Source organism: Schistocerca nitens, chromosome 2 (genome assembly GCF_023898315.1).
Source record: "Schistocerca nitens isolate TAMUIC-IGC-003100 chromosome 2, iqSchNite1.1, whole genome shotgun sequence".
In the NCBI taxonomy this organism is placed as follows: domain Eukaryota; kingdom Metazoa; phylum Arthropoda; class Insecta; order Orthoptera; family Acrididae; genus Schistocerca; species Schistocerca nitens.
Genome location: NC_064615.1, coordinates 1189638908 through 1189666256, shown reverse-complemented (window position 1 = coordinate 1189666256; position 27349 = coordinate 1189638908). Strand labels below are relative to the sequence as shown.

At 42.0% G+C, this 27349-nt stretch overlaps 1 protein-coding gene and 1 pseudogene across 2 annotated transcripts in view; one reads left to right on the top strand and one right to left on the bottom strand.

Annotated features, from left to right (window-relative positions):
• The window catches only part of LOC126237527 (phospholipid-transporting ATPase ABCA3), a 707258-nt gene that overhangs the window by 418630 nt on the left and 261279 nt on the right, over positions 1-27349 (top strand). For both annotated transcript variants that reach the window (XM_049947708.1, XM_049947709.1), the window contains exon 18: positions 7972-8064. In XM_049947708.1, coding sequence (XP_049803665.1) covers positions 7972-8064 — 93 coding nt within the window. The remainder of the gene's footprint in view (positions 1-7971; positions 8065-27349) is intronic.
• On the bottom strand, positions 24401-24518 carry LOC126238118 (5S ribosomal RNA; annotated as a pseudogene).

The window sequence follows — 27349 nt, the reverse complement described above, 5'->3', positions numbered from 1 at the left end:
AAATTCAGGCAAAGTTTCATACTTCTGGCATTCAACATCTCTTTGCTCTGCTTCCCTCAATTATTCAATAGAAATATCATTGGCAACAATTACTCTAACCTTCCGGCTTAATGCATCGGCATTTTGATGCAACTTTCCCAGTTTATGTTTCAGCTCGTATTCAAATTTGCTCAATTTTAAAGCCCAACAAGTTAACCTGCTACTGAGATCTTTTAAGCTTACTATCCACTGTGATGTGGTGTGATCCGTAATGACAGTAAACTTCCTCCCTTACAAATAGCATCAAAAGTAGGTTACGCCAAACATGAGTGCTAGAAGTTCCTTCTCAGTCGTACTGTAATTCAGTTCCGCTTTGTTATGCTGTCAAGACACATAACCAATTGGTCACTCTTCTCCATTGATTTCTTGTGACAAAATGGCTCCTATGGCATAATCTGAGTCATTGCCGACAGAATAAATGGTTTTTCAAAATCTGTGTAAGCTAGTATAGGGGCTCTAGCCAAAACATGTTGAATTCGTTGCATTGCTTCGTCACATTCCTTGGTCCAGGTGAAACTAACTCCTTTCTTCAATAGTTTAGTCAGGGGCTTAACAATGGTAGCATAATTGTTCACAAAAGTCTATAATAATTTGCAAGGCCTAAGAATGACTGTAATTCTTCGGTACATGTTGGTGTTGGAAAGTCCTTTACTGCTGTGGTCAAATGGGGATCCAGTTTGACACCTTACTCACTTATTATATGTCCTAAATATTGTACCTGTGATTGGGCAAAGGCACACTTCTCCAGTTTCACACTCAGGTGGTCTCCTTTCAACCTTTCCAATACATCCCTCAAGCTCTCTGCATGTTCCTTTATGGTCTTAGAAAAAAATGATAATGTCGTCTAAATATACTAAAAATGTTGTGGGTTTTAGTCAGCGCAGCAAGTCTGCAAATCTCTGGTAAGTGGCAGGTGCATTCCTCAAACCAAATGGCATTCTTACAAATTCATATAGTCCCATAGGTACAATGAAAGCAGTTTTATGGCGATGATGATGTGCAGCAGGGATCTGGTGATATCCAGAGTGCAAATCAAGTGTGGTGAAAAACTTACAGTTGCCTAGTCGGTCCAAGGTTTCATCGATACGTGGTGGGGGATATGTGTCCGGAGTAGTTACTCTGCTCACTGCCCTCATATCGACACATAGTTGATAGGCTTTCTCACCATTTACTGACTTCTTCAGCACGATGACCACGGGAGGTGCCTATGAGCTTGAGGAAGGCTGAATAATTCCTGCTGCTAACTGCTGCTGAATCGTATCTTCGACTGCTGATTGCAAATGTTATGGTAAACGATATGGCTTTTGCGCATTCGGCCGAGCTTCACCAGTTGGAATTCCGTGGTGAACCAAATCCATAGTTGGTAGAAACTGCCTCTCATCAAACAAACAAGAAAACTCCTCTAACACAGGCTGTAACATCTTTTTCTCCTCATTACATAAATGGCTTAACTTCTTTGACAACTGATTCCGTAACGGTGATGCTACATAAAGCACTTCTCTGACTGGAAATTTCTTTTTCTTCCATCTCTTCTCATCTTTACTTTGTTGAATCCTGGCTTGTCCTACTTCTTCCAAAATCTCTTGCCCACTAGCGACAATAGTACCTTTCAGTATTATAACTTGTTTCATGCCAAAATTATCTATACTCACAGATATTGCAAAACCTTTCTGTTTTCTTTCTGGTTGACAAATACTTCTCTTAATATGAACTTGTTGACAATTTAACACATCATTCTGGGTGAGTGGACCCACCAGAATGTCTGTCTTTGGCTGCCTCCGATTCTTGACATCTATCCAAAGAATTGTTCAACTTCCACCTCTTTTCCTTACAGGGTCGGTGGTTCTTATTGCCCAAATTCGCGGTTTTATGGGAGACTGTGAACGGCGCCCTTCACAGCTTCCTCACATCTGATGGGTTGGTGCACTGCTGAAATGATGAATTGCTTCACCTAACTGCACAGTTTGCTTTCGATAATTCTCTATCCCCTGATAATGGTGTAGGAAGTCATTCCCTAATATGATGTCAAAATTGCATTTCCTTAGCCTCACTACTTCCATCTCCTGACCGTAACTATTCTCATCTATTTGCAGGTTCACCACACACGTACCTACAGGGGCAATTGTTTCTTCTCCAAGACCACTAATATGAATTCGCGGTGGCTGCAGCACCCTTCAGTCATTTTCACCTTCAAATAACACACTAACTTGTGCACCAGTATCAAACAGAATCTTAACTAATTTGTTCCTGAGTATGCCACTTACACTAATATGTTCCACCTCTCCGCTCCTCACCAGGTGTATTTGTTATATCCTAGCCAGTAATGCCACCCGAGCCCGCTGCCAAAAGGTTGGCAGCATCAAAGTCCAGACGCCGTCCGCATAAGCAGTGCCAGCGAGACAGGAAATCGCCGCAAGTCTGCGCGCACCACCGCTGGCTTCTGGTTTCTTAAGCGCTGGAGTCGCGAGTGCTAGGACAGTTCTGTATTCGCCGCTCAGTTGTATACTCACCACCGAATTGTGTACTTGCTAGTCAGTTGTGTGTTCATCGCAGCAGATTTGTTGTTTGTCGTCAGCCGACGCTGACCTAGTCGCTCCGACTCGAACTAGACAGATTTCTGTAGACACGGAGTTCACTACTGTGTTTCTGTATCTTCGTTAATAAAGATAAGTACCGACTATTATTTAATCAGAGTGTTTGGGTTTTCATCTTTCTGTTCACTGTTCCAGCGGACCGGTCGGCCCGCTATTAAAAGTGTGGCGGTGACTTCGTAAGCCGTTTCTACAGCGAATTGTTTGTCGCCACGAACGCCGCCACAAAAGTATTATTGTAGTTGATCTTGCGTTGCGGCGGTGACTGCGCATCTGATAAGAAAATAGCGACTTTGTTGGGCAAACATTATTGAGATGGCTTACAGTCTGGCAAATAGTGCAACAACACATTTCCGTCTGGTTAGGTCTCCCACAATGCTGACAAATTACTTCCCTTGCTAATACTGGTAATGGCTCCGGCGGACACGGTGCGGCAGCGCAGAAGCGCAGTACATCTTCGCGTACTACTGCCAAATGAACAGCATCAAACAGAGTGGCGGGAGAGCCCGCTTTAACTACTCCACCAATTTGGGGTCAATGCCGGCGAATAAATACATCAATTGAATGGGCTTCTGCTTCCGAGTGCAAAATCATATTGTCACTGGCATTTTTTCCGAGCTTGTAGGAACGACAAGATACTGCTCGTATGCGATCAGGAAAAGCTCAAACTCCTCATTAGGCTTCTGCCTAAGAGTGGATAATTGATCTCAGTAATATCCGATACCTCTGGTGTCAGAATAATGCGTAATTAATCCACGGGCCTAAACTTCAAAATCACGTGTATCACGCAATTTGTCCACTGTCTCTATGAACATTCTTGCTTCCTCTGTCAACTTCAATCTGTCTACGTTGACCAATAGATCATCCAGCCAGGCACAAGAACGACCTGTATCACGAATATTCTGTATGAAAATAACCACAATTTCATGGGACTTTCCAGAAAAGGTGGAAATGAAAGAAGCAGCAGGAAAATTGCTTACACTTGCCATTTTAGCTGAGGTTGTGGTAGTTTATTAGTGACAAAATTAGTATTAGCTGTCACGGGTTGTACAGTTCTTATGGGTGTGGAGCTAGCCACAGGTACAGAAGTTCGCACATTGGCTTCCAGCGTCTGTTTCAAGACGCAGTTGTGCTCGATTAACTCTTGATTTTGTATGAATAATTGCTTCATTCTAGCATTGATAGCCTTCAGCAGGTCTTGTGAGGCAGCTGCCTCTCCGGGAGTATCCCGTTCCGTTGCTCAAGTTCCCATCAGCATGTTTACAAAATCAGGGGGCTCTAGTGACCACGAAATGAATGTTACAAAAAAAATATGGGCCACAAAATAACCTAATCCAGCGGTGGATGGCCCGCAATGTTAAGGTTTGAAGTGACACTGTGACTTACCTTGAAGTTGAGTCGGCACGACATGTTGGTGGCGGCGACAGCGTGGTGAAGTGGCGGACAGCAAGATCGTCGGCAGCTGTCATAGATGCAGGCTGGCTGTTACTGGACCCTCGGGTGGTGGCGGATGTGTCGGTGGCTGATGACAGTGGCTTGCCCAGCACTCGGCTGCATGCCCCTCATGTGGCAGTGGACAGCGCGACGATGTCTGCCTCACATCGCTGTTTTTCGTGGACTTGAGCGGCTGCAGTACTGCAGTGCGTGCCCTGTGTGTTTCTACTAATGCAGCCGTGCCCTGTGCAGTGCAAACGTGGTATCTGGCTGGCACATTCTATACGCGTGAAATGCTCGGCACTAAAATCGTAATGAAGTGGAAGCGTCCCACCACAGTGTACCACTCACTGTCCATAGAAAAGTGCTAATGATGTTACGACATGGGGCTAATGCCGAGATACCCTCGCCGGAAGAATTTAATCTAATTTGATCCATTATAAATGGTTTTTGAAAGCCTGCGACTGTAGATACAATAGGTTTGTTTATAAATAAATAAATATTCTGCTACCAGTCACGATTTTCTTTATTTTACTATTCGCATGACGTGTTTCGAGAAATAATTCCCATTTTCAAGTGCGTTTTTGTGGTGTGTGTTAAGCCATAGGTCACAAAGTAAGCAAGCTTCTCGAGAAAGAAATGAATAAATATAAGTTTAGATCTAAATATACAATAAATGATACAAAAACTTTAAAATCTATAAATAATAAACTGAAAAACAACCAATCCATAGTTGTAAAGTCAGACAAAAGTAATACATTAGTTGTGATGAAAGAAAAAGAATACATAGACAAAACAAATGAATTTTTTTGCTGCTAATAACATTCAGCACATTGAAAAAGACCCAACCAAACAATTCCAAAGTAAAATTAAGGAACAATTAAAGAACACACATTTCCTGTTGACAGAAACTGAAAAGAAATACCTTACATGTATGAATCCAAAAGCACCACGCCTAAGAGCACAGCCAAAATTACACAAAAATGGATACCCAATACGTCCTGTGGTCAACTCTATAAACAGCCCAGCATACAAACTGTCTCAAAAACTGAATAACATACTGGTGAAAAATTATACATATGAAACAACATATTCCATAAAAAACAGCATGATTCTAGCCAAAGAACTAAGAACCAGAAAGCTCCCCCAAGATGCACAGTTTATATCACTTGACATCACCAACCTTTATTCAAACATACCCATACAAGAAGCTCTAACAGTAATACAAAAGAACCTTATGCAACACAAGAAACTTTCATACACAGAGATTGTCGAATTTATGGAACTCCTTCAGCTAACCCTAAGTTACAACTACTTTACCTTTAATGACAACATTTATCAGCAACCAGATGGCCTAGCAATGGGGTCACGTATATCCGGTACCATAGCTGACATATACATAAATCACTTAGAACAGAAATTATTTGACAGCCAAGAACCTTGCCTAAGGAAAATACAATTTTATAGGAGATATGTAGATGACACACTACTGTTAGTGAAAGGAGATACCAAAGACATCACAGACATTCTTAATCATTTCAATAATCTAAATGAGAAAATCAAATTTACAGTGGAACATGAGCAAAATAAAAGTATCAACTTTCTGGACCTAAATATTACAAGACACAACAACACATGCACATTCAAAATTTATAGGAAAAACACAATGACTGACACCACAATCCCTGCAACCTCATGTCACCCAAACATTCATAAACAGGCAGCTTACAGGTCAATGCTGCATAGGGCAACAAAAATACCATTGAACCAAGAAAATATGCAACAAGAAATAAACACAGTGAAGAAGAGTGCAGTTGCCAATGGTTACAATGCTCCCATGGTTGACACAATCTTAGACAAAATGAAGAGAAACCCAGGTACAAACTGCACCACAGAAGAAAAAGAGAAAAACAAATATATATCTAGCATTCCATACATAGACAATGTATCACAGAAGATTGCAAATATTTTCAAAAATCACAGAGTAAAAATTGGGTTTTCTACATCCAATAAACTACACCAAAAATTAATACATAATATAAAGTGTAATCATGATCCATATTCAGACTCTGGAATATACAAGGTAACATGCCAGGAATGCTCCAAGTTCTACATAGGACAAACAGGCCGAAATATCAACACCAGGTACACAGAGCACATTAGAGCGTACACACACAACAAACACACTACATCAGCAATAGCAACACACATACATAATACAGGACACCCATTTGGAAAAATAGAGCAAAATGTCAAAGTACTCAACCGAGTAGATAAAGGACATAAAATGGATTTGCTTGAAGAACTGGAGATATATTCACATTACAGAAAATATGAAGATAAAATATTAAATGAAAAACTTGAAAGTGAATCAGTGAATTTCTTCAGCTGTTTCGATAATATACTTAAATAAAAATAGTAAAACATAGAAATAAGCACAATTGTAAAATCAGTATAAGTAATTCATGAGCCAAATTGTAAAGATAAATTAACCTCTGTACAAAAGCATATCATAATCTGTGGAAGACCTATAATGTTATCTCTGTGAACTACCTATAAGAAGATCTTTGTAACTGTTTTGTTTATTTAAGATATTTTCGATGTGTAAAATGTACAAGTTGTGTGTGATGTTAAGTGTGTGTGACTCTCTACACAAATGGACCATTAGAAAATTGCAAGTACAAATTGTTCTCAAACTTTAGCCACTAACCTCACAGAAAGAATTGATACCCAACTAAAAATCGCGTTTCTTATGTATTACAGTAAAAGTCAACAAAATTAGCAGACTCACACACACTGACAACATCAAAAGAAATGGCTTAACACACACCATAAAAACGCACTTGAAAATGGGAATTATTTCTCGAAACGCGGCTTGCGAATAGTAAAATAAAGAAAATCGTGACTTGTAGCAGAAGATTTATTTATTTATAAACAAACCTATTTTATAAACAAACCCATAGGAAGAATTTAAATCAGGGACAAAGTTGTTGTGGAAACGAATCCCGATTCTGACACCAGTTTGTGCAGGAATGGCTGTATTAGGAGCAGCTAAGGCGGTGGGCGAATGCATTGAAAGAAATTGTTCTGATACCTTTTCTTGAAATGAGGCCATTTATTGGCAGAAAAACCAACAGATGCGAATTTAAATAGGCAACACGAGTCAGGCCTGGGGAGGCGAGGGTGAGCCAAGATGTAGTGATGGGCGAAACATAGTTCGTAGAAAACTTAGGCGAAGTTAAAGAAAAGTGGTGGCTGCCATTCGGACAAGTCTGAACGGTGAGGCAGCTACAGAAACAAAGTCCTCGGCGCCGTAGCACCCGGAACATCATTTTGACGTTCACAGCCCCAGGGCGCGCGGCAGAGAGAGTGTTTTCGGCCGACGGGCGGCAGGGTATCTCCAGCACGGCCACCCGATTTCCTCTGCCCCGATTAGCCAGGAACCAAGAAAATCGTGGGGGCAGCATGGAAAGTTCCGAAGCATGGCTCGGTGAGCTTCGCTTAAGCAACATTACCTCATCAGCACACGAGGGAGGCGCGTGATCGAGATCACACACCTCGCTGCTGACTTGCTGCTGCCAGACCGTGGGACGAGAAAATTACAGGCAGCTGAAGCTACCGGCTAATGCTTGACCGTAACAAGAGAATGAAATAAACCTTTTGAAATAAAATAAAGATAGAATCCCCTACTACCTGGCTCTACCTTACAGTTGCACTCGCCACAGTATTAATAATAATAATTTATACATATATATATATAAGTGTTATGTGATTGTTTCTTCCATTTAGTTCTCCAATTTAGTGAAATGAAAATGACCTCTTCTCTCTGCTGTTTTACTTTATAGTTGTAAAAATTGTATAGTAATTGTATGTTTAAAGTTTCTCAATAAATTTGGCTTTGTTTCAGAGTTATGGTGAAAACCATGTAGTAACTGGTGCAATGTTTAACCTGAATGAAACATATGGTAGTGTGTTGCCTGTGGAATGGATTGCTGATTTTGTAAGTATTATGTCATGTGGATACTCATCATAGTAGCTGTATTTTAGGTATCATCTGCTGTCTTCTCTTTCATAACAGTGTTTAAAGTAACTGTCAAACTCTGCAAGCAGCATGAACTTTCATCTCCATGAAAATGTCTATTCAAAGATTTTTCCTTCAGTCTCTTTCAGTCGATAATAAAAAATGAGTACTTCTCTCAGGAAGAATTGTTGTAGTGATATGATATAACCTACTAGGTAAAGTCATGTCCAGGAAAACTTGTTTTATATCCAAAATGAGGATTGTCAGAGCTACACAGTGTGCAGTCTCCAGATACTCATGCAAGTCTTTATTTCAGGAACTCTTATACCTTTCCATTATCATCCTTTTCTGTAAATCAAATTGTTATTTATTCCTCTCATAATGAACAGCTGCTAATCATTTGGTTAGAGTACATGAGGTGTGTCAAAAAATGGGTAATACAACTTCACTGATATAAAACTACAGTTAATGAGAAATAATAATATTTCAACTCTGCTGTGTATTGCTTGAACTTCCACAGAAAACTAAATTAAACCCTTCAAATGTTTGCACTGCAATTGGAAATCTATGTACAAAAACCAGGATACCAGTCTCTCAAACTTTCATTCTTGTGTTCAAGAGTTTTCTTAACATGAAAGGCAGCCCTACCTAGTCCAGACATACATGCAGAGCAGGAAACCAGACAGTATTGTCCAGGTAGTTCAGGAATACGTACTGTTTGCTTGCTTGTTGTGCCTGCTGACTGTAACCAGTCACGCCATCTCAGCACAGAGCATACCTCTTTCCTGGTTTTGGATTTTTTCCTTCTTTGCTTGCTGACAGTGATGGTCAGAATAGCTAGTGCCGAAAGCTGTGTGTGTTGCTGGTGTTTTTTTGTCTCATGTTTCATATCCACATTGTCACCGAGGTCTTGGAAAGACTGCCTCCTGTTTGCCAACAGCCATTCCTGCATTGGCAGTCTCTCCATGTGTACCCTAGAAATTAATAAGTTTCTACATGGAAAATTCAAGTGGAATTATCAGCTAATTTACTGAGTGCCCACCCTCTCATTTATCCTTGAAACAGTTGCTCTGAATTAGGATCTGTACAGCCACATAATTTACTTACTAGGTATTTGTGTTCAACATGTTTATTTCTACATAAATTTTTATCTAGATTTAATCACAGGACTTTAATAGAATCCAGTTCCTCCAGGCCTTAATTTTGTAACTTATTTGAGTTTCCTCAGAGTTTGACTCTTTTGTTCTGAACTGTATCAAACAGTTTTGGAATATTCAGGATTAACCCATTGAGATGAAACCAAGTTTTAATGCGATTTATTGCATTAATTATGGAGTCAGTGATGTTTTCTGGCTCATTGTCTTCAATTAATACAGATGTATTGCATCCCAAAAAAATGATGGGCCATTTATACTGATAGCTAAATCATTAATGTAGAACATAAACAAAATAGGTTTTGAGAGAGCGCCTAGATGGACTCCTTGTATTACTGTTTCCCATTTGAAAGAATAATTTGTTGCATTTGAAGAGACAGTCACTCATTGTTTTCTGTGGCATAGATATGAAGTAGGCCATTATAGAACACTACCCCTGATTCCATACCTGTCAGATTTCTATATAAACATTGTGTGATTTACATAGTCAGAGGCTTTTGTGAGATCACAGAAGCTTCATGCAAATTATTGTTATTGTGTAATGATGTGCTAATCTTGTTAACAAACGTGTTAATCGCTTCTGTACTGCTATTGGCACACTGGGATCCACATAGGTTATTCAGAATAATCTAAAATTTTTCAATATTTCTTTCTCAAAGTCATTTGACTTTGCCAGTAAAAGAGAGATGGGACAATAATTTCCTATATTATGTTTTGATCATTTCTGGACCAGCAATTCTACTTCTGCATACTGTGCTATCCCTGGTAAACATTCATGTTCAACAGATTGTTTAATTGTTGTAGGTGCTGAGTATCTTATTATTGTTTAATTGTTGTAGATGTTGAGTATCCTGTTACTTTACATGCACATTTAACAGTGTTTAAGGGTATTTCATTTAAACTCATAGAATTTTTGTTTTTTGATGATAGTATAATATTTTCCATGTCTATTTCTTAAACTATTTCAAATTTTATAAGGTATTCTGGCTTTATCAAATATCAAGGGGCATATTTTGTTGACATAATCTGCAACATTGACACCTGATTTCACTGTGTTAATGAAGCATTCTGAAATTTAAGCTGGATTTACAGTAATCTCATCATCCAGCTTAATTTTACAAATTTCATGGCTAGATACATGAACACCTAATTAAGATTTTACAACAAAACAACTGCCTTACAGGTAATCTATTATTTGTTATTTGTTTTAGTGCCTTGACAACTTCCTGAAGCATAACTTTGTATTGCGTAGCATATTCAACAAAATCAACATTTTTATTATACCTTAGTTCATGATGCAGCTGTCTGTTCTTAGCACTAGACTTATATATTTAGTTGTTTATTTTAACTTTCTTGTCACTTTATTGAAATTAGTTTTAGGTAGAATTATTTCATTAAAAATGCTTACAGAATTGCTTAAGAATGCTTTAAGATTTGCGATGCTTGAATTATTTTGGCCAAGTTGCCATTCTATCTCATTCAGTTTATCAGAAAATAAAATAATTTTTCGTGATTTAAATTCCTTTCTACGTAAACTTTTTTACCTGGGACTTGGTTAATTGCTTTGGGTAGTTCAATGAATTATGTTGAATGACCAGAAATTCCTAAATCTAAAGGAAGTTTACATATGTGTAATTGGTAAAGGTATTATCAATACATATAGCTGAATGAGCATTTTCACTGGCAGTTTCAGACAAATTTAATCTGAAACCATATTTCTGCATTAAGTCAATGAATTTTGATGTCACATTGTTTCCACTTAACACATTGATGTTGAAATCAGCAGTTACAATTTGTTTTCTATGATGGTGTTCTAGCAAACACTGAAATGTACATAGGAAATGCTAATTTATCATTTTTGCTGGATTATATATATCAAAATTATAATGACATTTAGGTCCCTTAACTTGACACAGCAAGCCTACAAAATATACTCTCCTTTTAAACAGCTAATTCACTTCTAAGATAGTAATCTAATTAAGAATGTGTATGTCTAAAAACAAAGATGATGAGACTTACCAAACGAAAGCTCTGGCAGGTCGATAGACACACAAACAAACACAAACATACACACAAAATTCAAGCTTTCGCAACCAACGGTTGCTTCATCAGGAAAGAGGGAAGGAGAGGGAAAGACAAAAGGATGTGGGTTTTAAGAGAGAGGGTAAGGAGTCATTCCAATCCCGGGAGCGGAAAGACTTACCTTAGGGGGAAAAAAGGACAGGTATACACTCGCACACACACCCATATCCAACCCCACATACACAGACACAAACAGACATTTCTAAAGGCAAAGAGTTTCGGCAGAGATGTAGGTCAAGGCAGAAGTACAGAGGCAAAGATGTTGTTGAAAGACAGGTGAGGTATGAGCGGCGGCAACTTGAAATTAGCGGAAGTTGAGACCTGGCGGATAACGAGAAGAGAGGATATACTGAACGGCAAGTTCCCATCTCCGGAGTTCTGACAGGTTGGTGCTAGTGGGAAGCATCCAGATGGCCTGGACGGTGTAACACTGTCCCAAGATGTGCTGGCCGTGCACCAAGGCATGTTTAGCCACAGGGTGATCCTCATGACCAACAAACACTGGCTGCCTGTGTCCGTTCATGCAAATGGACAGTTTGTTGCTGGTCATCCCCACATAGAAAGCTTCACAGTGTAGGCAGGTCAGTTGGTAAATCACGTGGGTGCTTTCACACGTGGCTCTGCCTTTGTTCGTGTACACATTCCGGGTTACAGGACTGGAGTAGGTGGTGGTGGGAGGGTGCATGGGACAGGTTTTACACCGGGGGCGGTTACAAGGGTAGGAGCCAGAGGGTAGGGAAGGTGGTTTGGGGATTTCATAGGGATGAACTAAGAGGTTACAAAGGTTAGGTGGACAGTGGAAAGACACTCTTGGTGGAGTGGGGAGGATTTCATGAAGGATGGATCTCATTTCAGGGCAGGATTTGAGGAAGTCGTATCCCTGCTGGAGAGCCACATTCAGAGTCTGATCCAGTCCCGGAAAGTATCCTGTCACAAGTGGGGCACTTTTGTGGTTCTTCTGTGGAAGGTTCTGGGTTTGAGGAGATGAGGAAGTGGCTCTGGTTATTTGCTTCTGTACCAGGTCGGGAGGGTAGTTGAGGGACGCGAAAGCTGTTTTCAGATTGCTGGTGTAATGGTTCAGGGATTCCGGACTGGAGCAGATTCATTTGCCACAAAGACCTAGGCTGTAGGGAAGGGACCGTTTGATGTGGAATGGGTGGCAGCTGTTATAATGGAGGTACTGTTGCTTGTTGGTGGGTTTGACGTGGATGGACGAGTGAACCTGGCCATTGGACAGATGGAGGTCAACGTCAAGGAAAGTGGCATGGGATTTGGAGTAGGACCAGGTGAATGTGATGGAACCAAAGGAGTTGAGGTTGGAGAGGAAATTCTGGATTTCTTCTTCACTGTGAGTCCAGATCATGAAGATGTCAGCAATAAATCTGTACCAAACTTTGGGTTGGCAGGCCTGGGTAAGCAAGAAGGCTTCCTCTAAGCGACCCATGAATAGGTTGGCGTACGAGGGAGCCATCCTGGTTCCCTTTAATTGTTGGTATGTCTGACCTTCAAAAGTGAAGAAGTTGTGGGTCAGGATGAAGCTGGCTAAGGTAATGCTGAAGCCCAGGCTATCCGTGATCTGAAGGCTGACCGATCCATCATCATTCTTCCGGCAGACAAGGGTTCCATGACCGTGGTACTTGATCGTCGGGAGTATGTGGCTGAGGGACTGCATCAGCATTCAGACAACACCACATACAAAGTTTGCCAAGGTAATCCCATTCCTGATGTCCAGGCGGAGCTTCAAGGAATCCTCAGAACCTTAGGCCTGACCCACAACTTCTTCACTTTTGAAGGCCAGACATACCAACAATTAAAGGGAACAGCCATGGGTACCAGGATGGCTCCCTTGTACGCCAACCTATTCATGGGTTGCTTAGAGGAAGCCTTCTTGCTTACCCAGGCCTGCCAACCCAAAGTTTGGTACAGATTTGTTGATGACATCTTCATGATCTGGACTCACAGTGAAGAAGAAATCCAGAATTTCCTCTCCAACCTCAACTCCTTTGGTTCCATCAAATTCACCTGGTCCTACTCCAAATCCCATGCCACTTTCTTTGACGTTGACCTCCATCTGTCCAATGGCCAGCTTCACACGTCCGTCCACATCAAACCCACCAACAAGCAACAGTACCTCCATTATGACAGCTGCTACCCATTCCACATCAAACGGTCCCTTCCCTACAGCCTAGGTCTTTGTGGCAAACGAACCTCCTCCAGTCCGGAATCCCTGAACCATTACACCAACAATCTGAAAACAGCTTTCGCATCCCGCAACTAGCCTCCCGACCTGGTACAGAAGCAAATAACCAGAGCCACTTCCTCATCCTCTCAAACCCAGAACCTCCCACAGAAGAACCACAAAAGTGCCCCACTTGTGACAGGATACTTTCCGGGACTGGATCAGACTCTGAATGTGGCTCTCCAGCAGGGATACGACTTCCTCAAATCCTGCCCTGAAATGAGATCCATCCTTCATGAAATCCTCCCCACTCCACCAAGAGTGTCTTTCCACTGTCCACCTAACCTTTGTAACCTCTTAGTTCATCCCTATGAAATCCCCAAACCACCTTCCCTACCCTCTGGCTCCTACCCTTGTAACCGCCCCCGGTGTAAAACCTGTCCCATGCACCCTCCCACCACCACCTACTCCAGTCCTGTAACCCGGAAGGTGTACACGATCAAAGGCAGAGCCACGTGTGAAAGCACCCACGTGATTTACCAACTGACCTGCCTACACTGTGAAGCTTTCTATGTGGGAATGACCAGCAACAAACTGTCCATTTGCATGAACGGACACAGGCAGCCAGTGTTTGTTGGTCATGAGGATCACCCTGTGGCTAAACATGCCTTGGTGCACGGCCAGCACATCTTGGGACAGTGTTACACCGTCCAGGCTATCTGGATACTTCCCACTAACACCAACCTGTCAGAACTCCGGAGATGGTAACTTGCCGTTCAGTATATCCTCTCTTCTCGTTATCCGCCAGGTCTCAACCTCCGCTAATTTCAAGTTGCCGCCGCTCATACCTTTCCTGTCTTTCAACAACATCTTTGCCTCTGTACTTCTGCCTCGCCTTCTGTACTTCTGCCGAAACTCTTTGCCTTTACAAATGTCTGTTTGTGTCTGTGTATGTGCGGTTCGATATGGGTGTGTGTGCAAGTGTATACCTGTCCTTTTTTCCCCCTAAGGTAAGTCTTTCCGCTCCCGGGATTGGAATGACTCCTTACCCTCTCCCTTAAAACCCACATCCTTTCATCTTTCCCTCTCCTTCCCTCTTTCCTGACGAAGCAACTGTTGGTTACGAAAGCTTGAATTTTGTGTGTATGTTTGTGTGTCTATCGACCTGCCAGCGCTTTCGTTTGGTAAGTCACATCATCTTTGTTTTTAGATATATTTTTCCCACGTGGAATGTTTCCCTCTATTATATCCATGAGAATGTATATGTTCACATCAACCCCTCCTTGTGACTGTTTTCTTCCTGGAAAAGATGGTAGCTGTTAGGAAGGTTTCAATTTTATTTCATATTTTTATGTGAAGTAATTTATTTAAATAAACACTGGATTAGTGAAGCCAAATTTTCAAACTCAAACAGATAAATTTTCAGTTCATGTATTTTAGAGATTTGGAGCATTTAAACCATTTTATTATTATTTATTTATTAAACACATTGTGTACAAGGCATTGATTAGTTAATTAAAGTTATCATTTGCATAGTGAGGTAGTGACAAACTTCTTTCTTCACACTCATGATGTGATATGTATTGCAAGATCCTCCACATATGGTGCACTGGCAACTGTCAGTGGATCTCTGATATCCCCCAATTGAGCATATTTGAGCATATATGAGCTGCCACCATCACGTAAAAGTGGCAGAGATGCGAATTGGGTTTTTTCCGTCCTCTGTTCGTCACCGCTGGGGTGTTGAGGAGTCTGTAATCTATGTCTGTTGCTTTTTGCCTTATGTCTTCAGTCTTGTGCTTTGTGGAGTTGTGGGGCTGCCATCAGATCTTCAATGACAAACGATATGTCTGCCAAGATGTAAGTTATTCTGTTTTGAGTGTATTTTGAGATGCATAGCATTCTTTTCACATATTCTGCCTTGACTCTGTCTAGTTGTTTTACTTGTTTGAGATTTGAATATGTGAGGTGTCTCCATATAAGTTGTATGCTGTGTGATACAATTAGTGCAACCTTTATGTTGAATAGCCTCAGGACTCTTCTTCCAGATAGTAGATTGAGTATCTTTTTCTCTCCTTCTCCTTCACCGACTTGGAGAGCCTCTTCAACAGTGTTGCCACATGATGCCCTTGCCTGGCTGACCTCCGTGTCACCGGTGCATACCACGAATCGTTTTTCTCCCCTGGGCTGTGCAGGCTGACAGAAGAATGATGATGCTTCTCCAGACCTCATGGAGTATGATCCTCCTGCCTCTGTGCCCTGTAGCAGCTAGTCTTCTAAGGCTGCCACTCAGCAACTTCTGAGGTAACAGTCCTTCCTGTTTTTCCTCGTCGTGACTCTCCTCCGATGGAACGTTCACGGTCACCAATCCATCGAAGAGGATTTACAGCTGCTCTTGGAATTGCAGTGCCCACTTGTTCTCTGCTTTCAGGAAATAAAATTGCATCCTCACGACCGCTTTGAGCTCTCGCATTCCTTCCTGGTCCATTTTGACATTCCTCCATCTCTTGGAGGAGTCATGCTGCACATACGGGATGATTTTCATGGTCAACCCGTGTCCCTGACTGCCTGCCTTCAAGCTTTTGCAGTTCACCTTTTCCTTCCTCACTTGACCTTTTCCCTTTGTGCTGTTTACATCCCTTCATCATTCAGTGTCACCAGAGAAGAGCATCAGCTTCTTGGGCAGCTAACTACCCTCTGTGCTGCTTGATGACTTTAATTCGTAACATCCCCTTGGGGGTTCTCCCAGAACCTGTCTGAGAGCTGTGCTCCTGGCAGACCTTCTCAGTCAACTTAACCTCTTCTGCCTTAACACTGGAGCACCCACGTTCCTTTCAAACTCCACACACACCAATTCCCATTTAGGCCCATCCTTTTGCACTGCCCAACTTGCCCATCATCTCTAGTGGTCCATTCTTTTTGACACATATTGAAGCGACCATTTCACGTGTGCTGTCCGTTTGCTGACACCTAACCCACCTACGTGCACAGCCAAGTGGCAGCTTACTAAGGCTGCTTGGAGGCTTTACTCCTACTGGTGACCTTTGATGAACACCATTTCCCCAGTTGTGATGATAAGGTAGGATACCTTGCAAACATTATCCCTACCACTGCAGAATGCTCCATTCCGTGCACTTCATCTTTACCACAACATGTCCCGGTCCCTCGGTGAAATGAGGCCTGCCGCGATGCAATCCGTGTTTGCAGATCTGCTCTCTGCGTTTTTAACTGTCATCCTACGGTGGTAAACTGCACTCATTATAAACAGTTGTGTGCACAGTGTCGATGTGCTCTTCAGGATAGCAAAAAAGCTAGCTGTGTTTCATTCACTAGTTCTTTTAACAGTTCCACTCCCTCTTCCGTCGTGTGGCCAACATCCGACAGCGCCTGAGAGTAGCAGACGATGTCATCGTGGACCCTATTGCTATCTCCAACACCTTGGGCCACTATTTTGCAGAGATTTCGAGCTTCTCCCACTATCACCCTGCCTTCCTTCATCGGAAATGAGAACGTTCAGCATTACCCTTCTCTTCTCAGAATCGTGAGTGCTACAGTGCCTCCTTTACCGTAAGGGAGCTAGATCGTGCTCTCACTTCATCCCAGTCTTCCACCCCGTGACCAGACAATGTTCACATTCAGATGTTGCAGCACCTTGCCCTTGCAGGCAAGCATTTTCCTCTTCATACATATAATTGCATCTGGGCAGAGGGCAGGTTTCCTAGATGCTGTCGTGAAGCCACTGTCGTACCCATACATAAGCCTAGTAAGGACAAACACGTTCGTTCCAACTACCGCACTTTCCACTACCGACCTTATTATTAATTGCTACTCTACATGAATTAGTATGTCATATTAATTAATAACACCAATTTCATTATGAAACATGATGACAAATGTTTAGTAAATGTTTTGAATGACATTTTTCTATTACTCAGTATTTTGGTACGCATTGCATTGTATAACAACAGCCTTAATTTGATTTCGTGTTACAGCTACAGACATGTACCACATTCATGAATCCATGTTACTTCTGCTGACATTTACACCACAGCAGCAGGTTTTGAATTTTGATGTTAGTTCCTAGAAGCGTATTATTATAAAATATTATAAATTGTAAATTATTATATGATTATTAATACGGCTGAAGAGTGCGGGCGAAACGAACATTTTAATTGGACCTTATGCAGCCCTCAGGCCACAGTTTGACAACCACTGCTGTAGACCAATTGAGCAGGTGACCACTGGAAAGCCTCCTTTACAGCTGTTCCAGCCATACTAGCTGCACACTGCCAATCCATGTTGATGAGTAGCACATCAGTGCTGCCTTTAGTTTGTAGTTTAGTCTCTCCACGATCACGTTACTGGTGGGTTATTAACTGGTGGTGTGAATGTGTTTGCAGCCGCATTGTCGAAGGAGATCGTGAAATAGCTGCGACTCAAACTGATGTCCATAATGAGTGGTAATGGTCTGAGAGACCTCGAAAACCGTATGAGTAACAGTGCCTTTGTCACTGTCTCTGTGGAGATGTCTGGTATGGGAATAGCTTTGAGGCCACCTTGTGAAATGATAAACTGCCATAAGTAAAAAGTGATGGTCATCTGAATAGGGTAATGGCGCAAGAGTGTCAACATGTTTGTGTGAAAATCTCTGAGTATTGGGAACTGAGCCTTTGGTGGGAAGTCACGACAGCTGAAATTCCAGGCAGGGGTGTGCCCGCACTCTAGAGCCCTTCTGTATTCCTGGCCACACCACCTTGCTTGCTACTAATTTAGCTGTTGCCCTGACACCCGAACGAAACAGAAAATGTAATGCTCGACACACTTACATCGATATTCTGTGGGTATGTATGAATGTCGTTTGTCCCACACTGTGTCACACCAGATACTTGTGTTACAATATGAAATCTGAAACTGTCCCAGTTGCAAAGCAGCGTGCTATCACCAAAGCAAGTCATTTAGCATTTTGTCCTCCTGTTTTGCTGGTGTTTACCTCACAATAATGGCTGTAGACTGGCACCTTTTTACAATAAGCAGTCTGCAACAATGTTATGATTACCCAGAAATTTGATGCACATTTCTGTAAATTGTGCGGCACATTCCACATGTCTACACAGAATGCGGTGATCTACGGCCGGTTGCAAATTGAAGGAAACTAGTGATTGGCAAAGACTGCAAAATGTCTGCCTTCCACTGATGGCTGAAAACACTTAGCTCCCTCATAAATCACCAGCAACTCACGATCAATAGCAATCCAATTTCTTTGCTGTGGCATTAAGTTCTGTTAATGAAAAGCGAGCGGTTGCCAATGGCCGTCCATCTTCTACTGTGGTGCTGCTCTGGTGGGGTTTGGCTCTTATCTACTGTGAGAGCCAGTGGTGTGTTACTGTGTGGGTGCCCCAAATGTGCCGCCTCGTGCTAAACATTGTCTGACTTTACAAAACGCCTCTTCACTCATCGGTATGCAGCCATCTCCTGGTTACCAGATATATGTTTGGTGGAAAGCAATGCATTAAATGGGTCTCGCTAATGTGCCAGTCTAGGAACGTGTCACCGATAGCAATTGATTATCCCTAAGAACCTGCGGAGCCCTCTGTAGACTGCCAGCAAAGGCATATCTTGCTCAGCTGCAACTCATCCTGGAAGCAGTGAGAGGCGTGCTGCCGAGACTAAATATCCTTAAAAAAATTGGGCCTGTGGTTGTTCAAAAACACATGTCACTGCATTCAGAAGAGGCGCTGAAAAAGTTGCCTAAGGTACATGACATGTTCATCCAATGCAGAAGAGAATATGGTCCCTATAATGAAATACCTTGAAATGTTGCCACATTTGTGCAGCATTTCACAATCCAAAAGTCATGACGATGTACTGAAATAGGCTGAAATGCATAGTTACCACATTTTCTTTACATCCATTGGTGCTACTAAAATTTTTAAATATGTGTTTTTTACGGTCATTTACACTAAATACCTGAGCTTGAGCAACAGTGTACTGAAAGTCAGTCACAAGAGGCACAGGGTACAGCAAAGGATTGTGAGTTCCCTATAATCCCCATACAAACACCAGGATGGATCTTTTTTATGTACTGCAGTGATACCTGAGAACTTTTATACCTGTTCACAATACCTGCTCTTCGAAACCTGCTTGTGCTGCCAGGAGCTTGTGAGGCAGAAGCCTTCTCGACTGAGCAGCCTCAGATTGGCTCAGTGAACTGTGAATATAGTGTGCAGTGGCATCCTAACAGGTAAGCGATGGAAATTGCTGTAGCTGACAACCAGAAAGATTACGTTCCTGAACTGCAGTGACCATTTCCATTGGCTGGAAAATATTCCCGTCCTGCTGTGCAGTTTCATTTGATTCTTCATCTAATAGGACTTTTATCAGAATGGTGGTTCACCAAATCTGGGGACAGACGAAAATGTAGCAAAAAATCTTCATCAAGTATGGGGTCATCAACATTGGCAACAATAAACATCCACATAATTTCATAAGGAAGTCCCAAATGCAAATGTCGTTTTTCATTCACCATACATTTCAGTGTGGGTGTCTTTAGCTGCAGCGAGCATATGTTGCATCATTTTGTTTGTAGCAGTGCACAGCCATTTGGGGTAGACGTTCACTTTCGATCCAGAATCGTCGAGAAAACTCTGACCGGATATGCGAACAGAGGTGAATGACCTCAGTGACCGGTGCAGCACTGACAGTTCTGGATTAGCGTGGCGCCTCTCAGCCCTGCTTTGTGGATGTACACATTGTTAGTGAAGAACATCAGTATCCTCTAATGCCTGTCTGTGGGCAGGGGGAGGTGCGCTACTAAGCTGCCTCCCCTAAACGCCTGTCTTAGTGTAATGAAGTCGCTTCAAATCTGAATCGATTATCCTTGTACTGCCTTATCTGATGTCCAGGAGCATACTTAAATCGATGTCAAAATGTGCTCTGTCATTCTGACAGCTTCAAATTTAGCCCCGTGAACTCATATTCTGACAGCTCCACTCTTGCGTCAGCTCGTCTGTGCTTGTCGTGCACAATTCTGGTTTTGTGTTGATGTTTGCTATTTCAATATTCATTATGTGACTTCTATCATCCATACTTTCCATTTTAATGCCTACTGTGATTTTGGACAGGACAGTCGATATCACATCATCTTTCTGTGCTGATTCGTGCAGCGGCAAATCTTGATGAGCTGCCACAAATGAGCGAATGGCAACTGGTAATTTACAAAGCCACAGTGCCCGTAGGGACTGTTCTGCTAAAAGCTTAGGTCTGGATAGAGCACTCATAGCATTTGAGATTCCGAAGTGCTGTCCATCTGCTCCTTGTCAAATGCTTTTTGTAGCTGAATCTCCAGTGACAAAGATAACGTCTTACAACCATCTTCTTTAGCAAAGAGTAGAAATGCTGCTCTAGAATATCTTCGATTTCATCTATGACTGCTCCTTCTAAATAGAACACAGTTATTATGCATTTGTCTTCATCAGCGCCCACTTCATGTTGCTGAAAGGTGTCTTCTACTTTGTGTTAACCGTGCCTGTGGGTGATTATGCCAGAATGGTGAAAGCTTGCTGTGGATCAACTAGTTCATACTATACGTATCTCTTGCTGACTGCTGTTGGCTACTGCTCATTCCTGCACATTCGGAGGCATGGTTGGCTCAGCCTGAGCTTCTGTTTCCAGTGAACGTGTTATGCACCTGTCATTCACACTTAAACAAAAGAAATTCAGTATAATATCTGTTCTTTACAGCAAATGAGTCACCGCATCACACACACACACACACACACACACACACACACACACACACACACACATGACTATTCTGTAACTCACACAAAAGAATATTCTGCAAGTCTTTACAGTAACTTAAATCATAACTAACAAACATCCAGGGCATAACAACACAAATTCTAAATTGCTAATAAATACTCTTTGTCATACCAAAGAATCTTTGTCTCTTGCTCCACCTGCGCACACAGTGACTGATGTCATCACAACTCTGGTAGTTTCTTGCTTATGGTACAAATCAATTTCAAATGATCAGTGATTGATAAAACTACAATACAAGGTTCAAAAATAATTTTTGTGTAGACTTTGTCTCCTTGTCTGGATCTAACAGCAAGGTTCTATATTCTGCTACAACAGCATTCAACAAGCTCTCATATGACAAGAAACTAGAAATTATCAATAGCCACCCCCCTTCACAATTTGTCGACTGTGTTTGTCAGTTGACAGTACATTGTCACTTAGATTTTATGTGCAGTGTACATTCTTTGATTATTGGTGTTGCCTTTGAATTTCAAACAAATAAGTGATGTACATTCTTTCCAGTTTACAATTACACAAAGTAATTAACTATTTACGTTGACTTAAATAAATTGTAGTTTAACACAACATTTTGTGACCCCAAATGTGAATCGTGCACCAGATTTCTTGCTTTGAGCATCAGAAAAATTTAATCTTAGAGTCGGAAAGATCGAACCCCTCTTAACGTAACTTTTCACATCGACTATGTTTCAAAGAACTACTTGTGTAGCACATAGTCAGTACCTACCATGGTAGATGTACAGAATCCTGTAAGCACTGACATATCAGTGACAGACATGATATTTAGTCCAATTGCCTTGAAACACTTTCCCTTCTTGTCAGATGATCCAGTAGTGTGGTTCACCTGACTTGAGAGTCTATTTGTCTTTGCCCACATCACCTAAGGCAAAACTCAGTATAGTCCTGTGGTGACTATGCTTCATGAAGAAAGGCTGCTGAAGTGTAAGACATCCTAGCCTCCCCACCAAGCATGGAAAAATGCACCTCTATAAAGCACAAACTTGTTACAGACAGAATTGAAGCTACACGAAAAATTGCTCTGCACTAAAGAATTTGGAGACCGCACACCACCCCAACAACTTTGTTGTCTTCTCGAGGGTGTGCAGCAAAACAGTTAATGGCATCACTCTTAGGAATATTTACTTGCCACGACAGGCCTCGATACTCAGAGAATAATCACAGTTTCCACTGGTGTCCTCAATGTTGTTTCCCAAATTGCTGACCAGACAGTTAAGACACGTCCATCCACAGGCACTGCAAACATTTCCAACAGGGCTGTGACTCCACTGGAAGCACTGCAAGCATAAGTAACAGAACTATCCTAGCGAGTTGTGGTGCAAATATACCGCTGTACACCTGCATCATTACAACAATGATTATGGAGCAGGAACAAGCATTTGCCTACCACAGAGAACGTCTACTGGTATCACAGAAAATGTGGTGCTGCAGCTTGGCAGTGCAACTAACCTGTGACAAGGAAAATGTTACAGGAAATCAGTAGCAACACTGGATGATTTCAGCCCAGACAATTGTCGGCTTTTCGTAACAGAGCACTATATCGAGCTACAATTACTCATCGGTACAGCTGCTTTCTGTCAGTTTACCATCCTTTCCATCTTTCTTGGCAACATACGTGTGCCCATTATGTGTACGCTGCAAATGGGTCTTCCATCGAGACTTATGGCCACGTCATCTTACATCTTCGATGTGAATTCTTGTGGAGATTTGTTGTTGCCACCGTGGTATACTCGATTGTTGTAGCAAATTTCTTATCACTTTATAGAATCCTCCTAGGTCTTTGCAGTAGATATGTGCTTAACTCTACAACGCAGTTGTGTAGTCTCGGATACTTATGCCGGGCCAGCTGTATTGGCATCGACGTTATTGCCAGTGATTCACTGTGCTACAGAGATCTGCTTCACGAGGTCCCTGAACTCGCCTGTTCATTGTCGACTCCAGGGATGGTAAAACACTTAATGAAACTTCCTTGCACATTAAAACTGTGCATCTGACTGAGACTCAAACTCGGGACCCTCGAGTTTCGTGAGCAAGTACTCTACTGACCGAGTTATCCACGCGTTATTCGTGACCTGACTTCACAGCTTTATTTCCGCCAGTGCCTCATCACCTATCTTCCCGACATCACACAATTTCTCCTGTGAAACTTTTGAGAGTAGCGCTCCTGGAAAAGAGGATACTGCGGAGACATGTTTTAGCCACAGCCTGGGGGATGTTACCAGAATGAAATATTCACTCTGCATGGAGTGTGCACTGACGTGAAACTTCACAGCAGATTAAAATTTTGTGCCAAACCGAGACTGGAACTTGGGCCTTTGCCTTGCACAGGCAAGTGCTCTTTCAGAGGAGAACTTCTGTGAAGTTTGGAAGGTAGTAAATGAGATACTGGTGGAAGTAAAGCTGTGAGGATGGATTGTAAGTCACGTTTGGCTAGTTCAGTTGGTAGAGCGCTTGCCTTCGAATGGTGAAGGTTCTGCGATTCAGTTCCACTTTTTCACCAAGTTTTAATGTGTCAGATGCAGAGAAAGTTTCATTCTGTAAGCTCTTAATGGTATGTCACACTGTCACTACACCAAGACCACTAAACTTGCGTGGTCATGTTGTGTGCCTTCAAGCAAACTCAAGATCACAAAGCAAGAATTCTCTTTCATGTTAGCATAAGGACTCTGTCACCGTTCAAATAGTAGCTGGGCCTCACAACTCCATATTCTCCCTATGAACAGCGAAGGGTGATGTCCTTTAGGCTACTATCGTCAGCTTAATGCCAGAATGATACCTGATTGTTGACCTGTCCCACATATTGAAGAATTTGCTCTGCACATTCATGCCAAGACAGTTTTGTCCTTGCTTCTTATCATATTTTTTAGCACTCCATCTTCAGGCCACGAGTGGCCTACCGGGACCATCCGACTGCCGTGTCATCCTCGGTGGAGAATGCTGATAGGAGGGGTGTGGGGTCAGCACACCGTTCTCCCGGTCGTAATGGTATTCTTGACCGAAGCCACTACTATTAGGTCGAGTAGCTCCTCAATTGGCATCATGAGGCTGAGGGCACCCCGAAAAATGGCAACAGCAAATGGCGGCCTGGATGGTCACCCATCCAAGTGCCGACCACGCCCGACAGCGCTTAACTTCAGTGATCTCACGGGAACCGGTGTATTCACTGCGGCAAGGCTGTTGCCTTTTTATCATATACTTACTGTAATAAAGATATGATCAAAACCACTGTTTTCACTCTGTTCAGACACTAAGAATTTTTGCAAATGTCATTTGGACTATGAAATGCCACAACTTTCCAGGGGTTTGAAGATGAAATAACAAGAGACTTAGACTGCTGTTATTTCTATACTGAAGTGACAAAGGTTATCAGGTAGCAATATGCATGTATACAGATGATGGTAGTAACGTATAAACAAGGTGCAAAATGGCGGTGTGACAGAGCTGTCATTTGCTCTCAAGTGACTCAGCTGAAAAAGTTTCTAAGATGGCCGCATGACAGCAATTAACTGACTTTGAACGCGGAATGGTAGTTGGAGCTAGAGGCATTGGACAGTCCATTTTGGAAATCATTTGGGAATTGAATATTCTGATATTGATGGCGTTAACAGTGTGCTGAGAACACCAAATGTCAGACATTACCTCTCACCACGGACAACGCAGTGGTCGATGGCCTTCACTTAATGACCGAGAGCAGCAGTGTTTGCGTGTAGATCTGTCAGTGCTAACAGACAATCGACACTACATGAAGTAATCACAGAAATCAATGTGGGATGTGCACCAAAATTTACATTAATGGGCTATGGCAGCAGGTGACAGATGCGTGTGCCTTTGCTAACAGTACAACATTGCCTGCAACGCCTCTCCTGGGATTGTGACCATATCAGTTGGACTCTAGACGACTGCTAAACTGTGGCACAGTGAGATGGGTCCTGATATCAGTTGGTAAGAGCTGATGGTAGGCTTGGAGTGTGGCACAGACCACATGGAGCCATGGACGCAAGTTGTCAACAAGTCACTGTATGAGGTGGTAAAGGCTCCATAAGGGCATGTGCTGTGTTTACACGGAATGGACTGGGTCCTCTGGTCAAACTGAACTGATCATTGACTGGAATGGTTATGTTTGGCTAGTTCCAATTGCAGGAATTTGTGGACTTCATGTTCCCAAACAACGATGGAAGTTTTATGGATGACACTGTGTCACGAAGGACATTCCTGGACAGTTTGATGGAATGATTTGGGCACCCAATGAACATTTGTGGGACATAAAATCCTGCACTGGTAACACATCTGCAATTATGGTCCTATAAAGGCAGCAAGGCTCAATATTTCTGCAGGGGACTTCCAATGACAAGTCGAGTGCAAGCCACACTGAGCTGCTGCACTATCCTGGGCAAAAGAACATCCAGCATGATATTAGGAGGTATTCCATGACTTTTGTTGCCTCATTGAGTATTGGTGACGTAATATTGTCCAGTGAGACAGAGCATGTAGCTCTGGAATAAAAATTTTTAGGGTATGATATCAATGCATAAGGAATCCTGTCACCTCACAACAAAGTTGAAGCTTTTTCTCAATTTCCACAGTCCACTAGATACACAAATTACTCAGTTTCATGGGCTTGACAAGTTTGTATTGACATTTTGTGTCCAGTTATGCTCTGCTGGCAGCACTTCTCAATGAAATTTTAAAGGGTTTGCGTACAACTGGAGACATGCTACAGCAGACTGATGAAAAGAAAACAACCTTGGTCTGAGTGAAAACTGCTATTGCAGAAGCTGCATTGTTAGCTTGGCCTCTTCCTAGTGCACCACTTAATGTTATGGTGGTCGCAGCATCAACTGCCACTGGAGCTGTATCACATCACCATGCACAACGTGACTGGCAATCACTAGCTTTCTCAAGTAAAAAAAATATCACTTTCAAACCAAATTGGTCAGTGTACAACCACAAATGCTACACAGCAGGTGCCTCAATCGAAAAGTTTAGCCACATTCTTGAAAGTAGACGTTTCATTCTTTATCACAGGCCATAAGTCACTCATATTTGCCTTCCACCAGAAGCTATATGAGACATCACTGTCAGTTGTGGTATTTGGATGACATTGCACAATTTACTGTGAATATTTAGCTTACTGGAATGCCCAGGAAGAAGCAAGAAATTGAAGGCATTACTCTAAACATCGGACATTTTTAAGTACTACATTTAAATGGATCACTACGCTGTGACAGGATTGAGGGCTGATATAGAACCAATGAAAAAAGCATTTGTTTGGCCAAGTGTTGAAAAGGATTTGAAGTCCTTTGTCCAGCGCTGCAATGCTTCTCACCTATGATGAGATTATTGAACCTCTACGACTCTCAGAAGAGTACTGATAATGCTTGACAGCAATTGCCCTTTTCTTACTGGTCTGAACACTAGCCATTGAAAGATGCAACAATAGCAACTGTAGCCATGATCTTCTTTCATGAGTAGATTACATACTTCAGATTCACCTCCACATCATTACCAATTAGGGAAAACAATTTTGTGTCATATCTCTTTCAACCACTTTCAGCATTGCTTGGCATTAACCAAATTTGAATGTGTGCTACCATCTCACCATTAATCGCTCCATTGACAATTAAAACACTCACTTGGATGCCTTGCCACAGAGCATTGGAGTCACAGCTACTCTATTGTCCTGTTAGAGCTCTGAACAGTTTTGAAAAATGACCTCAATATGACATAGGTTGAATTAGTGCATTGCTATACACTTCAAATTCCTGAAGAATTTTTCACTGACATGTCAAACAATTTTATTGAAGCCCCAGTCCTCGCATACCACCTACACTTTCAGATTCACAAGCTCAATTGAGCTGTTTCAAAAAAAATGCTCTATTCAGTGGCCAACTGTTCTCTATGACTTACAGTCCTGCAAACAGATTTTCGTCCAACACACCACCATTTGAAACTATTCCAACCACCATACAATGGCCATACACAGTATTGGCATGCTACAAATAAACATTTGATG